At 43.1% G+C, this 18,354-nt stretch overlaps 1 protein-coding gene across 5 annotated transcripts in view; it reads left to right on the top strand.

Moving 5' to 3' along the window:
• Positions 1 to 18,354, top strand: part of LOC120297278 (zona pellucida binding protein) — a 101,573-nt gene that overhangs the window by 24,918 nt on the left and 58,301 nt on the right. For 3 of the 5 annotated variants that reach the window (XM_039319722.1, XM_039319720.1, XM_039319718.1), the window contains exon 3: positions 15,051 to 15,176. The exons of the other annotated variants lie outside the window; for them this stretch is intronic. In XM_039319722.1, coding sequence (XP_039175656.1) covers positions 15,051 to 15,176 — 126 coding nt within the window. The remainder of the gene's footprint in view (positions 1 to 15,050; positions 15,177 to 18,354) is intronic. 5 annotated transcript variants of the gene reach the window in all.

Below are 18,354 nucleotides of genomic sequence, written 5' to 3'. Positions count from 1 at the left end.
ACCTCACCCGCCGGCAATTCTGGTGGCCGGGGCTGAAAAAAGATGTGGAAAACTATGTAAAAAGTTGTACTGTATGTGCCACAATGAAAAAAATCCCAGGGAAAACTCCTGGGTTACTGCAACCCGTGGCAGACCCTTCTCAACCCTGGGAAGAAATAGCTATGGACTTTATAGTGGACCTACCTGAAAGTAGGGGAAATACTGTCATCTGGACTGTGATAGATCTGTTCTCGAAACAGGCTCATTTCATCGCCTGCAAAGGACTCCCATCTGCCCAACGCCTGGCCAAATTGTTCCTGAAACATATCTACCGGCTGCATGGTGCCCCTAAACGAATAATCTCAGACAGGGGGGTGCAATTCACAGCGAAGTTTTGGAGAAATTTCCTTTCGCTGATTGGATCATCTCAAGGGTTATCATCTGCTTTTCATCTGTTTCTTACCAACAGACGAACTGGACTGATCTCCTCCCTTTTGCGGAGGTGGCGTACAATAATTCCGTGTACAGCAGCACCGGCTACACGCCTTTCAAAGTAGCCACAGGGAAAGAATTCAACCCAATTCCTGAATATCCTCAGTTGCCCTCCGCTTCACAGACACTTGATCAATGGGTGAGAGGGTGGGAAGAAGTTTGGAAAAACACAAAAACTGCATTAAAAAAGACTTTTGAAACCTATAAAAAGCAGGCTGATAAAAATAGGGCTCCCCAAAGAACATTTTAAGTTGGGGAAAAGGTCTATCTGTCAACTAAATATCTACGCCTCAAATTGCCCAGCAAGAAATTGGGACCAAAATTCTTGGGGCCTTTCCCCATAGTAAAGGTCATCAACCCAGTCACAGTACAACTAAAACTCCCTAAACTGTTAGGGAAAATTCACCCAGTCTTCCACTGTAGTTTGTTGAAGCCTTATCGGGGCTCCAGACCTCCTCCAAAGAAGGCACCTGGACCCCTCGTAGTGGCAGGGCAGACCCACTATGAAGTGAAACATATTCTTGACTCCAGAATCTTTAGAGGGAAATTACAGTACTTAGTACAATGGAAGGGATACCCATTGTCTGAAGCCACCTGGGTGAAATCTAGTGAAGTGAACGCCAACAGATTGATCGAAAGGTTTCATGTGAAACACCCCAGCAAACCGAAAGATAACACTTAACATATGCTTTTGTTTACTTTACAGGATCTGTCCTTCTTGTAAGGGGGGCCGGATGTCAATGCTGCAAATACTGTATATTCTTGCTTTGACAATATGCAAAACTGTCTGGCATTTATTGGGTTAATACTTAGCTTAGACTGGGCGGGGGAAAAAGCCCAGGAAAGAAAGAGGAAGCAAACTTTTGACCTTCTCACCAATTGGATAATGTGACCTGTGACTGCATGAGAAAGGAGGGGTTTAGCAAGGAAAGCTTATTTAAAAGAGATATAGGCCTATAATTTCTAGGTTGGGACAGATCCTGGTCATCCTTTGGAATTAATGATATGAAGGCCTTTCTCCAAGATGGAGGTAATTCTGCTCCAGATAAAATATCATTAAAAAGTACCTTTAATGGTTCTATCATTTCTTCAGATAACATCTTGTAATAAATCGCTGTTAACCCATCAGTACCTGGAGTCTTACCAACCTTCAATTGTTCAATAATGTCTTCAGAAGTAATTAAACCATTAATCCCATCACATTGATCACTCGTAAGTCTAGGAAAATGTGCTCCCTATAAATATTTTTCTATATTTGAAGTTTGTATACTTTCACTAGCATATAATTTAGAATAAAAATCTAAAAAAGACTTTTTAATCAAATTTTGTTGTTAGACTTCTTTACCTTTATAAATTATTTTATCTATAATCCTCGATTTCTGTTTCTTACGTAATTGATAAGCCAACCATCTACCAGGTTTATTTGCATTACAAAATGTATTATGTCTCACATACCTCAAATTAGTTGCCATTTGATCTGCTAATAACATATTAAATTGCTCCTTCAGCAAAGTAATAGAAACTTTTAACTTATTGTCCATTGGATTTGATATTAAAATCTTTTCCTTACATTTAATCTCATCTTCAAGATCTTTACGTTTCTGGGTCTGTTTACATCTGTGAGCATTGTTCATAGAAATCAAAACCCCTCTCATATATGCTTTACAAAAATCCCATACCATTGGCATCGAAGTACCCTTATTCATATTCCAAGCAAAAAATTTCTTTAAATAATCTTTACATCGCTGTATATTCTCTTCAGATCTAAATAAATTCTCATTCAACCTCCAAGTCCTTCTAGTTCTTTCTTCCGATGAAATTTCCAACCATACCGGACTGTGGTCTGAAATTATTCTAGGAAATATCTTGATATTCTTCGCTCTAGAAAAGAAATCATTAGTAACTAAAAAAAAGTCAATTCTAAAATAAGATTGGTGCCTATCTGAGAAAAAGGTAAAATCTTTTTCCTGAATGTTCCGTTCTCTCAAAATGTCTCTAAGTTCCAAGTCATCCTTTAAATCAAAAAAAGCTTTAGGAAGTCTTGCATGATTAGAAACTTTAGAAGAACCCTTCTTATCTTTACTTGAATCTAAAACACCATTCCAATCTCCCATCATAATAACTGACTTATAATCCAAAGAAGTTAATTTCTGGTGAATCAACTTATAAAAATGTTTTTGTTGTTGATTGGGAGCATATAAACCAATAAGAAGAGCTCTCTTATCATTTATTAGTAAATCAATAATAACATATCTTCCTTGTAAGTCAAAATCAATTAACTTCGGTGAAAGCTCCTTTCTCACATAGATAAATCTCCTCCTTTTTTCTGCAAAGCAGGAGCTATAAAATGTATCCCCAGCCGAGGATTAAACAAATATTTTTGATCTTTAGAAATAATATGGGTCTCTTGTAAACAAATAATATCATTTCTGTGTTGTTTCAAATAATGAAAGATTTTCTTTCTCTTCTGTGGTGAGTTAAGCCCATTAACATTCCAGGTTACAAGCTTTACCATCCTTGGCAGGATGAAGCCTTTGGAACAAAGCCTCTAGATTTACAGTCAATGGTCTCTTTGGCCTTGCTCCTCCCACCGGCTCCGAAATAGACTGTGGTAAACTTCCATCATCTGCTGCTGCTGCTGCTGCTGTTGTTGTTGTTGTTGTTGTCTTTCTCTACGTTTATAAGCAGCACGTGTAATTCTCTGTTCCCTTGGGTCTTCTGTTAAAATATAATTGGATTCTGACAAAGTGATCACAAGACCCCAAGACACTGCAACTGTCATAAATGTGAACCAGTTGCCAAGCGTCTGCATTTTGATCAGGTGACCAGGGGCAATGCTTCAATAATTGTAAATGTGAAAAATGGTCATAAGTCACTTTTTCCAATGCTGTTTTAACTTTGAGTGGTCACTAAATGAATGGTTGTAGGTTGAGGACTACCTGTAATAAGAAACAGACTCCAAAAAAAAGAGAGGAGCAGTTGCACTGTATTTAAGAAATGACAAGACCTCTACAGATATACACAGTACCAAGGATAAAAGACTTCTTGAATGCATTTGGTGAATATTAGAAGGAAAAGAAATGACATTGTTATAGGTGTATACTAAACTGGCCACCCAACCACCATAGGAAATAGATAAATTTTTGGTTACTCAGTTAGCTAGGTGTGCAGGAAATACACCACTATAGTAGTGAGGGACATTAATTGGGAGACAAATTCTGCAGCAAGTGGGAAATCAGACAGGTTCCTGATGAGTCTAGCTGACAAGTTCATCTTTAAATGGTAGAGGAAGAAATTAGAGGGTCAGTTACACTGAACTTAATCCTTACTAATATGGATGAAATGATGAAGGGGTAGAAGTTGTAGAAATTTTAGGAGCAGAGTGACCATGTCATACTAAAATTCAATATAATGCACACACAGTATTTGAAAAATGTCAAAGGAGTGTTCTCCAGCATGAGGATGGATAATCCACGGATTGGGTTTCCTGAAGTCCCTTCTGCCCAATAGACTAAGTCTGAGAGTTAGCCATGCCTCCCACTGGGCCGTGCTGCCCCAGTTCCGACTTAGTCTTATGCCTAGCAGGACATGTTGGTTCCTTCTCAGATTGAATCAGGTTATATTTCCGTGTATTATCCTTCCCCCTTCTGTAGAATTTATAGTTTTGCCCTATTTCTCTTTGCTTTAGCCTTAAATTTGTTCTTTTTGTCTTCCTTTGCTTACCCTTTGTTTTCTGGGCTATCCAGCCCACGAGGCTTTTATTTTGATACAGCTAGCCGAGTCGCGGCTCCGCAGATCACTCGATCTGATCGGCAGACCTTCACGGAGGCCCCAAGCAACCGCTGATCAGCTGGGCTTTGGCCCGACGATTTCCGGTCCCACGGGCCCACCGTGCGACCACCAGCCGCCATTTTGGCGATCCACCTTGGGGCTGTTTTGATCAAGGGGAATTCTCTCTGCTTAGCAAACAGCTTCTCCTGATTGCATTTCTCAGCAATTTCCTGGCCAATTTCACTTTCGGTTCTTGGATTGCTTGCTAATCAGCGTGGCCTAGACCAGGAAATTCACAGGCTCCCAGCCTCACCGTGTGTTCAGCGGCCACCATTTTGAATGACCTAAAGGCCTTTTAATCCTCCAAAATCATCAGCATTCCCCCCCAGGTTCCAATTACAACAAAGGGGGGTGAGTAAGAGGGAGGATTTCAATCATACAAAGAACTTATCAGAAAATTTGCATTTGTCTTTGGACAGCCTTACAATCGCCCCGCACATGGACGGCCGCCATTTTGAGTAGCCCATTTTTTGGTGGTTTTGTTGCCCTGTGGCTGTTGCAACACTACTCCTGGCACATCCACCTGACATTGCCTCTGGCAATATACTGTGGCACCTGGGAATTTCAGACTGCTCCTCCTTGGAAGCCTTATCCTGGAATTGCTACTCCACCGGTTACTGGCTTTCCACAATATACTGTGGCTCATAGGGGCCTTACCAGGAGCTCACACTGGTTTTACCAGTTCACAGCAGTTATCACATCAGGCCTCAGCTCCTATCCTCATTGAGATCCATTCTCAGACTTGTGCTGAAGGATCTCCATCATAATGGCAGAAGACAAATAGCTTCAGGTTGTACTGTCACCTACCAGCCCCCCAAGTAAAAGGCGCAAATCCTCCAAATTGGAGGCAGCAGGGAAGCTGAAAGCAAAAGCCAAGGCGTTGTCTAACAAGGCTCCTTCCAAAGCAGCCGAAAAGGAGGCCGCCAGAAGGCATTTGGCTTTGGAGAGGCAGATTTCAAAGGCCCAAAAGGTGATTCCAAGAAAGAATCCTCCAGCTTCCACTATTACCTCTGAACACTCCATATTAGGGCCCCAACTAACAACAATGGCTCAGGTTCACAAGTCATTGTCCCCTGATATTATGTCCCTGCAGAGGTCCATCAGCCCTGTGGTTCCAGATCCAAACCTTATTTGGGTGCCTGTCCCACCCAATCCTCAACCAGGATTCTCAGCCACATTCACCCCTATTGCCGCTGGTCTCCGTCCCGAGGTTCCTCAAGCAATTGGGGCAGAGCATCTGTGCTGGCTCAGGTTCTGGAGAGTATTGCTTCATTACAGAGGCCCAAACCTTTGTCCTCTACTCATTTTCACTCTGAACCCTCGGAATATGCCTGTTCCATTGCCTCTGAACACTCTTCTCAAGACAGGGAGTCATATTCGGATGTTAAGGAGACGCGGGATCTGCCATTGTCAGAGGATGAGGAATCACACCAGGAACCCTCTCCCTTTGTGGGGTTGTTTGATCCTATGTTGTTCAGATCTGTTCTGTCTAAGGCCACCGGTGCATCTAAGATAGCGCCTGAAGCAAGAACCACAATCCACCCCTTCCACCAGTCAAACACCAGACCCGTTGTTCTCTGAACCCACTATGACCCAAAAACACATACCGTGTCCTCCTTTCTTTATCACTACCATAAAGAAACAATGGGCTAGTCTCAGTGCTTCCCCTGCTCCTGGGGCCACTGATAAGAAGTTCTTTAATGTGGCTCCATCCTTAACAAACCTACTAGAACTTCTGGCTGTAGATACTTCCTTAACTCTCATTTTTTCCCCTTCCACCATCCTTGGTGATATGGCGGAAACCTTAAAGCCAGAGGAAAGAAAATCAGAGTTTTCTTTATATAGGTTGCATCAGGCATCCGGATGGGCAGTGAAGGCTTCCACGTCAGCTTCCTTCTTTTCCAGGTCTTCCATCATTTGGCTTTGGGAGCTTCAAGCCATGATTCCCCAGGATCAGGTGCGCGCCCACCAGACCTTTGGTAAGTTGATGATGACGGCCGAATACATGCCGATGCTACGCTCCAGATTTTCGGCCAGGGCAATTGCCGCTAACGTTTCCACTCAACGGTTGCTCTGGCTGAAACAATGGCGAGCAGATTTAAAATCGAAATGGCATCTGGCCACCGCTCCTTATTCTGGCGGTCAGTTGTTTGGGGAAGCTCTTGACCCCTACTTCTTGGAGAACAAGAATAAGAAGAAGGTTTTAGTCCACCAGGCCAGACGAACGGACAGGAAGACTTCCCCGTTTTACCGTAAGCAATTCTTTCGTAACACTACAGGACCAGAATGGACCCAATCAACTCACTCCTTCCCTCCCAGGACCGATTGTCAATCGGACCGCTTTGGCCCCAAACCCAGACAACAAGGACAGTCAAAACGGCCCTTTCGAGTCATGGGTGGCTGTCCCTTTAGGAGGAATAAGTGACTCCAGGGAGGGACCTCCCATAAGTGGCAGGCTTTCTCTATTCACACACAGTTGGGAAAACACCACCACTGACATTTGGGTTCTATCCACCATAGAAAACGGTCTGGCTCTGGAGTTTCTCTCCAGACCACCGGATCAGCTCATCCCGTGCCCAACCCCTTCAAATCCATCCAAAATAAACCTCATGAAAGAGGCTATACATCACCTTTTAGAGATAAGAGCCATGGAACCCGTTCCAGCCGATCAGCGAGGGAAAGGTTTTTATTCTATACTCTTCGTAGTGCCGAAGGCCTCGGGAAGATGGAGGGCCATTATTGATCTAAAAAGACTAAACACTTACCTGATTTACAAAAAATTCAAGATGCAGACCCTGAAATCCATTTTGGCCAATATCAGGAGGAACGACTTCCTGACGTCAGTCGACCTCACAGAGGCGTACCTACATATTCCAGTCCTTCTCGGACATCGCAAATTTCTCATATTCTGTTACAAATCTTGTCATTATCAATACAGAGCTCTTCCTTTTGGCCTGTCATCTGCCCCGAGGGTGTTTACAAAGGTCCTGTCAGTCCTAGCCGCCCACCTGAGACAGGTCCCAATACGGGTCCAGTGCTATCTGGACGCCATCCTCATACAGTCCATATCAGTTCAGACAGTGAGGTCGGACATGGCCCTCACACCATCGAGGTACTTCAGAACCATGGATTCTCCGTGAACTTCCTAAAGAGCCAGTTAGTTCCCTTCACGCGTCTTCTTCACTTAGGAGCAGTAATAGATACGGCATGGTGCATGGTCTACTGCCAGATTAGTATCTGGGCCCTGGTACGGCAGGTCCAACCGTGTTATTCCTCTGATTACTCTCTCACAACTCTTAGGGAAGATGATCTCGTGCATCTCCATCGTGCCTTGGGCCAGGTTGCACTCAAGGATCCTGCATTGGTTCCTCCTTCCGTTTCAGAGGCAGAAGCTTGCCTCCTCCAACAGGTCAGTGAGAGTGACACCTCTAGTGTCAAAGTCACTTCAATGGTGGCCCTCCCATTCTGTAGCCAGGGGTTCCAACTTTAAGAAACCATCACAACTTATTCTCACCACCGACGCCAGCCTATTTGACTGGGGAGCTCATCTCCAATCCCAGTTGGCTCAGGGTCGCTAGTCTTGATGGGACCTGGAGCACAATATAAACTGGCTGGAGCTCAGAGCCATACATCTGGCATTGCAACACTTCAAACACAAGGTGAGGGGTCAGCACGTTCTTGTCCTCATGGACAACATAGCGGCCAAAGCTCACGTGAACCATCAGGGGGGCACCCGGTCCGAGTCGCTCATGACCAAGGCTAGGCTGCTATGCTCCTGGGCCGAGCACAACATCTCCATCAAGGCGGACCATATTTCAGGAGTGATGAACAAACAGGTAGATGCACTGAGCAGGGCAATGGTAGACCATTCCGAGTGGTGTCTGAATCCACCTCTGTTCTCAGAGATAATGGCAGGTTCGGGCAACTAGCACTGGATCTGTTTGCGTCATCGGCAAATTCACAACTCCCAAAATTTTTCTTCTGTTTTCCATCTCCGGGAGCGGAGGGACCCTCTATGCAATCCATGGCCCCGAGTCCTACTGTACGCATTTCCTCCTCTTCCTCTAATGCCTGCAGTTATTCACAAGATTTTGCAGGAAAGGGCAGAGGTCATTCTCATTGATCCATATGAGCTAAGACGTCCGTGGTTTGCTGACCTTGTGAATCTTTCCATCTCGGCGCCATGGAGGCTGCCTCCAGATTGCATAGCGCTCAGTCAGGGAGCACTTCAACATCCCAACCCCCAATGGCTTCAGCTAACCGCCTGGCGCTTGAGCAGCAACGTCTGACTTAAGAGTCTTATCTAGCAAGGGTTATCATCATGATCCAGGCTTCCAGGCATCCGTCTACCAATAGAAGTTATGACTCCACTTGGATGGGCTTTTTCAATTGGTGTTCCAGGAACCAAATTGATATGTAATAGCTTACTGTGTCTAGGATTTTGGAATATTTGATGGACGGGGTTGACAAAGGCCTCTCTCCGAATACCCTCAAGAAGCAGGTAGCGGCCCTAGCCACGGTGCTCTCATGCGATGATTCTTCTTCTCTGGCTCATCACCCAATGGTTCGTTCCTTCATTAAGATGGTGATCAACACAAAGCCACCCACGTCCATAGGTACCCCTCTTGGGATCTTTCATGTGTACTCCAAGCTCTTACCAGATCACTGTTCGAGCCACTTAAGTCTTGTGACTTGAGACTTTTGTCACTGAAAGTAGCCTTTCTGGTGGCAGTGACTTCAGCCAGATGCATATCCAAGCTAGCAGCGCTCTCTGTCAGGGAGGATATGTGCATCTTTTGTACTGATTTATGAACCTTCAGCTGGATCCATCGTTTATTCCCAAGGTGAACACCTTATTCCATCGCTCACAGGAGATTATTCTGCTGAGCGTTTGTCCTCGGCCGTCTCACGATCTAGAATGCCAGTGGCATACCTTGGATGTGCGCAGAGCGTTGCGCCTTTACATAAAGCAGATTTCTGTCTTCTGTAAATCGGAAGCGCTTTTCATTTCTTTCCAGCCTTCTTCCATGGGGCAGAAGGTCTTGCCGACCACCATTGGAAAGTGGATAAAGGCCTGTATCGCCAAGGCTTACCAATCCCAGTCCTTATCCATCCCTAACCGTATCACTGCTCATTCAACCCACAATGCTGCAACTTCAGCGGCCTGGGCGACTCAAGCGCCTATTGAGATTTGTCGGGCGGCAACCTGGTCGTCACCCTCTCCGTTCATACAACATTACAAACTTGATAAATTTGCTTCTGCTGATGCTTCCTTTGGCCGCAGAGTGTTACAAAGAGTGGTATCGTCTGGTGGGCCACATGCCCGGATTGTTTCCCCCCATAGGGACAGTGCAGGCTTTGGTATGTCACAATCCATGGATTATCCATCCTTATGCTGGAGAACGCCTTTTCTCAGCATGATGATGGATAATCCACTCCTGCCCTTTAGTGACTGTCAAGCCCTGTGTCAGGGGTCAGGGAACCAACGCGTTGGACTTTGCTGCTTCGCCTTTGTCAGAACTGGGGCAGCACGGCTCAGCGGGAGGCGTGGCTAACTCTCAGACTTAGTCTATTGGGCAGAAGGGACTTCAGGAAACCCAATCCGTGGATTATCCATCATCATGCTGTGAAAAGGCATTCAGGTAAGACAACACCCCTTTTAGATTTCAAGAGAGCTGACTTCAACAAATTAAGAAATTAGGAAGGATTCCGTTGATGGAAATTCTAAGGGAAAAATAATTCAATATTGGGAAACATTGAAAATGAGATTTAAAAAGCCAATCAAATAGAGAAAGTAAAACAAGGGACCAGGTGAAATCAGTGTGGTTCAGCAAGGAGTGCTCTGACAAACCAAGATACTAAAAGAAGTATAAAAATGGAAAGAAGAGCTCATACTAAGAACAGAATACCAACAAATAGTCTGAATGTGTAAGATCTCCACCCTTACACTTCAGGCCGCTGAAGTTGCAGGAAACGTTAGGCTCAGAGAATGAAGTAAGACTTGCAACAAATGCCAAAAATAACAAAACAGGTTTCTTTAATATGAAAGAAATAAGAAGAAAATCAAGGAAATGATCTATCCACTAGTGGAAGAGGATGACAAGATGGTGACAGACAGTAGGGAGAAAGTGGACATGCTTAATTCCTTCTCTGCATCAGTTTTCATGAAAAAAGAAAAAATTTAGTCCAGCCTATCAAAAGCAGCACCATGGGAGACAGGAATGCAGATCCAAATAAGGAAAAATTTACTAAGCGAATACCTATCCATTTTAGATGAGTTTAAATTGTTGGGACTAGATGATTTACATCCCAGGATTCTAAAGAAGCCAATTGATGTGATCTCGGAACTATTGAACAAAAATTTAGAGGTCCTGGAGCATAGAGGAACTGTCAAAGACTGGAAAAGAGCCGATGTGGTACAATTTTCAAAAGGGAAAAAAAGTGAAACCAGAAAACTATAGAAAAATCAGCTTGACATCAGTATCTGGGGAAATCCTGAAAAAGATAATCAAGCAATGAATCTGCAATCAGATCCAGTAGTGGTGGATTTGTGAGCACCTACAAATGAAAAAGATGATTACTAAAAACCAGCCTGGGTTTGTTTAAAACAGATTGTGCTTTATTATCTTCTTTGATAAAGTGACTAAATTAGTAGATCAAGGAAATGGTGCGAATATAATATACTTAGACTTTACAGAGTGGATAATAATCAATGATTTTTTTAAAAAAAAATTAAAAATCGGATTTTTTTTATTTAAATAGGATTTTTTATTTTTTTAAATTTATTTTAATAAAATGCTTTTGGAGTAAAAATTCAAATATAGTTTTCTATTTAAGATACATTAATAATTTAGTTTATTCAGTATGAAATGGAGTTTAGTTATGTAGCATGAGGCTATATATTCGGTAATGTTTACATTTTTGGTAAACTCATTTCCAAATTTTGCAAGCTGAGATAACATGCACTGTATTGATGCATTCACACAATTTCACAGTAACCATGAGATAAATCATAAAATAAAGTTCAGGAATATTCTTTTAGACCACTGTTTTGCAAATCTATGTACACTACAAACTGAATGATTGTTTGAAGAAAAATGCATCTGTACTAAGCTCTAAGTATTTTAATTAAATAAAAGAATTTGAATAGTTCTCCAACTATCGTGTTTTCCCGAAAGAAAGACCCGGTCTTATATTATTTTTGCCTCCAAAAGAGACATTAGATCTTATTTTGGGGGGATGTCTTATATTTTTTGTGACACCTGCCTCGCCTTGCGTTAGTGGCACCAACAGCCCCTTCCAGCAGGTGCCTGCGTGGCTGCCAGCCCACTTCTGCAGCTGCTCAGGGAAGGAGACTGCGTGGCACATTGCACCGCTGCCGCCACAATAAGGCAAGGCAGGAGGGAGGGGATGGAGCTGCCCCACCCGACCCGCACCTGCTTATTTCAGGTCCCCACCAGCCAGGCCATTCAATACTGGGTGACCTTCCCTTTCACTGCCCTCCTGAGCCGGATTGCCATGCCATGGAGGATGGGTGGGGTAGGTCCGGTCCCCCTCTGCCGTTTTGGAGTTGGTGGGGGACTGATGGCGAAAGGCTTCGCTGCTGCTGTGTGCCGCTGGAGGTGCTTTCTTCGTGCTTTGCCCCACAGATCATCTGCCCAGTGGCAGCCGCCACCTTCTTCAACTCTCCTGTGGCTTGCGCCATGACCAGGTAGTGCAAGCCTTCCGCCGCCTCCCTCTGCCAGCCCTCTGTCACCACCACTGGAGAGAACGGAGAACGGGGAAGGGAACGTCTCTGTGCAGCAATGCAGAGTAGAAAAGAGTACTTGCTTGCAGCCCTGCATCGCCCCGTGTCTCCCTTCTCTGTTCTGGAAATGGCAGCCCCATTTCCTGCCGCTTCTCCTGGTGCTGCTGCAGAGTTTGGTGCACCACCACTCAGCTCCTCTCTCTTCCCAAAAGCATTTCTTCACTAACCTGCTTTCCAGCTGTGGTACATTTTTCTCCTTCTGCAGGGAAACGGAGTTTGTGGGATTAAAAAAAGTTCAGTCAGACCTTCCAACTTCTCGCAAAAAAAAGTGAGAAGTTTAAAGGTCTGACTGAACTTTTTTTAGTCCCACAAATTCTGTTTCCCTGCACCAGGAAAGAAACGTGCCAGATCTGGAAAGCAGGTTAATGAAGAAAAGCTTTCAGGAAGAGAGAGGAGCTGGCTCTACAGCAGCACCAGGAGAAAAAGCGCCAGGAAATGGGACTGCTATTTCCAGAACGGAGAAGGGAGACACAGGGCGATGCAGGGTGGCAAGCAAGTACTCTTCTCTGCTTTGCATCGCTGCACAGAGGCACTCTCTGTTCTCCGTTCTCTCCAGTAGTGAAGACAGAGTGCTGGCGCAGGGAGGCGCCAGGGGAGGCCTGTACTGCCTGGTCACGGTGCAAGCCACGGGATAGTTGGTGGAGTAGGAAGAGCTGGCTGCTGCTGGGCAGATGATCTGTGGGGTGAAATGTGAAGAAAGCCCTCCAGTGGTGCACAGCGGCAGCGGAGCCTTTCGCCATGACTCCCCCCCGGCTCTGAAACGGTGGAGGGGGACCAGGCCTATCCCGCCCATCCTCCATAGCATGGTAGTCCGGCTTGGGAGGGGAGTGAAAGGGATTGTTGCCAAGCAAAGAATGGCCTGGCTAGGGTGCCCTGAAGCTCCACTCCCTCACCCATCTGCTTTACCTCATTGTGGCGGCAGCAGTGTGACACGTGCTCTCCTGCCCCATTGCGGCAGTGAGGTGGAACGGACTGGACAGGGTCCTGACTAGGGCTTATTTTTGTGGTGGGGCTTATATTAGGCCCACCTCAAAAAATCAGGGTAGGTCTAATTTTGGGGGAAACATGGTATGTTTGATTAGTTATTAACCTAAAATTGATTCTGATATTGCTATTTTACTAACCTGACAGCTTATTATTCTAAATAGGAAACCTTCATTTTGTTTGCAAATAATATTAAGGAAGAATGAGTCCATCTGTTAGTGGGCATCCATCCACCTGCCCGCCATGTCCCTCACCTTGTTGTGTCACTGCCGCATCACCATCCATCCCATTAAAGTGAATGGGACTGTCAGTGAGTCAACAGCGGGTCAGAAGAGGAGCCACTGCGGGACTGAGATGACAGTTGTTCTTTAAAAATTATGATTTAAATCTAGTTGATTTAAATTAAGCCTTTTTTTACTTTAAATTTAAATCACGATTTAAATCATGATTTAAATCGACTTGATTTAAATCAAATCCACCCTGAGACTTCAATAATGCATTTGACAAAGAAGAGCACAGCTTACTTCTTGATAGTATAAAAACAATGTGAATAGATCATTGCCTACCTCTTAGTAAGATAGAACAATGTGGGATAAGACGATACTATCGCCCGATGGATTTATGGTTGACCAACTTCATTCAGCCTATAGTCTTCAGTGGAGCTGCGTTTACTGTATATGGAGAGAAGTATGCAGTGGGATACTTCAGATTCTATTTTGGGGGCAGTACTCTTCAACATCTTAATAAATGATCTAGAAGTGGGGATAGAAGGGTAGCTCATTAAATTTGCAGATGACATCAAAGTGGAGGGAATTGCTACCACCATGAAAGAGAGACTTGCAGTTTAGAAGAATCTTGACAGACCTGAGCATTGGGTCCTATCCAAAATAGGATACAGTTCAGTGATGATAAAAGTAAGGTCCTGCACTTAAGCAAGAAAAATCAAAAACAGGTACAGAATAGATGGTACTTGGCTCAATAGCAGTAACTGTGAGAGAGCTTTAGATGTCCACATGAACAATCATTTAAGTATGAGCCAACAATGAGCTGCAACTGCCAAAAAAACTACAGCAATCTTAGGCTATATCAACAGAAGGACAGCATTGAAATCATAGTGCTGCTCTACATTATAGTAATAAAGCCATGCTTGGAATGCTGCATCCAGTTCTTCAGAGAGGAGTAACAAAAATGATAGAGATTTGGGAGTTAAACCATGCAATGAACAGTGGAGGAAACTAGATATGTCTGGTCTAATGAAGAGAAGGATTAGGGGTGACATGACAGCTATCTTGCAATACTTGATGGATAGTCATAGAGAAGAAGGAGTTGACTTATTCTCCAAAGCATCTGATGGCAAGATAAGAAATAATGGGTGAAAGCTAATTAAAGAGAGATTCAATTTGGAACAAAGAAATTTCCTGTCAGAACAATTAATGGAACAGCTTGCCCCCCGGAGTTGTGGATGCTTCATCAATGGAAGTTTTCAAGAAAGGATTGGACAACCATTTTTTGGGGATGGTATAAGGAGTCCTGCCCTGAGCAGGGGGTTGGGCTAAAAGACCCCCAAGGTGCCTTCCAGCTCTATGATTCTATAGCTAAAAATGTGAATCCTGGCTTATCTATCAGTCTCATAGAAGAATGGAATGTGAGCATTATTTTTTAATGTAACATTTAATTATTGAGATGCCATAACTAAAGATATAACTTTGCTAGTTATAACAGACATCTTATATCTGAAAGTCTAAACATATATATTCTTCATGTATGCCAATTAAATCTATTTCACGCAATCCTGAATTACTTACAAGCAAATTTTCTTGAAATTAATTGGATTACCTTCTAAGTAAATGTATAAATCTTGAAAGTAGCATAGCTTTACTTGGATAATTGTTATTTTAAATGCATTTTATTTTTATGTACTTTCTTTTAACAAATATTAATTAAATTATATTTTCAGTCAAAGTTTATGTCAGGCAGCATCATAACAGTCCACATATTCTGTGTTTAACAAATCATCTGAGAAATTCAGAATTGATCGACCCAATATTTGAATGGCATGGACCAAGTGGTGATTTGGTTACAGGTATTTTCCTCTAATATTGCATAATAATGTTTTCCTGTTTTTCATCGAAAACAAGAACAGAATGTCAATTTACGTGTACACTCTTGTATATTAACTAAATCTAAAGGGTTTAATTTAATTTTAGTTATAATTAAACACAGATAAACCAAGCTAATTTTTTTAACAATTATGGCTAGTTCTTGACTTACAAGCATTAATTTAGTGACCATTCAAAGTAAAGACAGTGCTAAATAAAAGATGGTTACAACCAATTCTTGGAATTCTAGCCATCTAGGCATCCTCATGGTCTTGGGATCACGATCTGGGTGCTTGGAAATCGATTTTTACAGTCTTAGTTATAGCTCCCTCAATCATGTGATTGCCATTTGCAACCTTCCTTATCAGCTTCCCCAGAAAGTCAGTGAAGGAAGTCTTTTCCACCTGTATACTCTTCTCCAGTTTCTTTGCTTTTGTGCTGCACTGATTATTTATGTATTCTTGCACCCATACCCAACAAGATCATTGCTCTGCATCTCCTTTATACTCTAGAATACCCCCATGCATGCACCCCAAAGCTTGTCTCCCTGTCACCCTCATGTAGCCCCTTTACCCTTCCCCTGCCGCTTGTCACTTATCAGTTTGCTGGCTTGCTTGCAAGCTGCTTGGGATTGGAAACTTAAGCTGGCTTCTCTACTGACTTGTGGGAAGCTGGCAGGAAATTGCTTCGCCAAACAACTATAGCTTTTGATTAATAACAGCAACCAGGACTGCAGACATTGCTGTTGCTAAATTATGTGGATGCAACTTTATGACCAAATCATTTAACAATGGAAATTCCAACCCTAGTTGCCATTGTACGTCACGTTTTGAAGTTCACACCCCCAAATTTACTCAGATAGAGGCATTCCTTAGACCAAAAAAGGTGTTCTTCTGTTTAAATACAAGAGAAATTATGCATATAGATACGATTTAACTTTGGCTATATTGTCTTGCTTCCTTACATTTGTGCTTCCACAGTTTGTATTCTACCCTCACCCACAGAACTCACTGGGTAACAAGCCCAGTCATTCTCAGCCAGTTACCTCAGAGCGTTATTGTTGTGGGGCAAAAATAGGAGGGAGCATTATGTATGGAGATTTATTACAGATAGTCCTCGAGTTACGACCGTAATGGACCTTGTATATTTAGGTGGAATTGCCTCAAGTAATGACTACCTATCCCTGCTCTCCCCAGTGCATTTATTAAGGCATGTATTGTTAAGTGTAGCTTGGCTGTTGGGGACATCCTGGAGACCTAGTTTAGGCACAAGCCCACCCGCCTCAGGCCTTCCAAGGCCTCTACCTCCCTGAGATACCCATGTTCCCCACTCTCTGACTTGCCACACAGCTAACTATTTTGCCAGAGATAAAAACTGGTGAAGAAAAATGCTGGGTAGACCTGCTTTCCTAATTTTGCTCCCACCCTTCCTACTGCCAAAATTCCCTTACTTTCTGGGACAAAAAACGGACTAGTTCCCTAGCCTTTCAGAGCTTTCACATCCTGGACATAAACCTTTTCAACTTCTCCCTTCAGGTTGCCTCTATAGGGCACTGCATACCAAAACAAATAGATACAAAGAAAGTTTTCTTCCCCAAAATTACTCTGTTAAACAGCATTGTCTTAAGCCTAAAGATATTTACCTATATAGTAGGGCTGTATTGCTATTATCCTTCTTATCTTTCTCATTTTCTTCTCTTTTCTACTACCTTCTCATATTGGTATCTTATCATTTATTACTTGTTTGTATCTTATGAATTATGATGGTTTCTTATGATTTTTGATCTATAACTTACTTGGTTGTTTGTATGCACACTGAGAGCTTATGTACCAGAGACAAATTCCTTTTGTGTCCAATCACACTAGGCCAATATAGAATAGAATAGAATAGAATAGAATAGAATAGAATAGAATAGAATAGAATAGAATAGAATAGAATAGAATAGAATAGAATAGAATAGATTAGAATAGAATATAGAATATAGACCTGGGAGAGACCTTGGAGGTTTTCTAGTCCAGCCCCCTGCTTAAGCAGGAGAACTTATACCATCTCAGACTGGTGAATGTCCAGTCTCTTCTTGAAAATCTCCAGTAATGGAGCGCCCACGATTTCTGGGGGTAAGCTGTTCCACTGGTTGATTGTCCTCATTCTTAAGAAGTTTCTCCTTAATTCCAGGTTGCTTCTCTCTTTGATCAGTTTCCAACCATTGTTTCTCGTCCTTCCCTCTGGTGCTTTAGTGAACAACCTGGCCCCCTCCGCCTTCTGGCAGCCCCTCAGTTACTGGAACACTGCTATCATGTCTCCCCTATTTCTTCTTTTCTTTAGACTAGCCAAACGCAAGTCCCATAACCATTCTTCATATGTTTTAGTCTCCAGGCCTTTGATCATCTTAGTAGCTCTTCTCTGAATTCTTTCCAAACTCTCAACATCTTTTTTGTGATAAGGTGACCAAAATTGGCTGCAGTATTCGAGGTATGGTCTTATTAGGGTTTTATAAAGCAGTAATAATACTTTGTGTGATCTTGATTCTATGCCTCTGTTTATACAACCCAGGATTGTACTAGCTTTTTTGGTTGCTGCTACACACTGCTGGCTCATAGTCAAGTGATTGTCCACTAGGACTCCAAGGTCCCTCTCACAATTACTGTTTTTAAACCAGGTCTTGCCCAATCTGTATTTGTTCCTTTGGTTTTTTTTCTGCCTAAATGTAAGACTTTGCTTTTCTCACATTGAAACTCATTTTGTTGGGGATGGCCCATTGTTCAAGTTTGTCAAGATCTTCTTGGATCCTGAGTTTGCCTTCTGGGGTGTTGGCTACTCCTGTCAGTTCGGTGTCATCTGCAAATTTGATGAGTTCCCCTTCAATTCCCTCATCTAAGTCATTTATGAAGATATTGAAGAATACTGGGCCTAAGGTGGAACCTTGTGGTATCCCACTGCTTACGTCTCTCCATGTGAATGTAGTGCCAGTGAGGACTTCTCAATGTTTCAATATTTCAGTTCTATCAGCTGGCCACTGATCTCCTGGCTAGAGAGAAATTACAAGCCTCTCCTGGTTCTTGCAAGGTTTTAGGAAGCCAATCCTTGTATGCAAAGCAGCAGCTTCAGGACACGCTTTCCCTTGCTTTAACCTCCTCTCTCCCCCAGAAAGCTTCCCAAAAC

This window comes from Crotalus tigris, unplaced genomic scaffold (assembly GCF_016545835.1).
Source record: "Crotalus tigris isolate CLP2741 ecotype Arizona unplaced genomic scaffold, ASM1654583v1 scf7180000023612.410070, whole genome shotgun sequence".
In the NCBI taxonomy this organism is placed as follows: Eukaryota; Metazoa; Chordata; class Lepidosauria; order Squamata; family Viperidae; genus Crotalus; species Crotalus tigris.
Note: the sequence above shows the minus strand (reverse complement) of the source record. Positions and strands in the feature narration are given on the sequence as shown.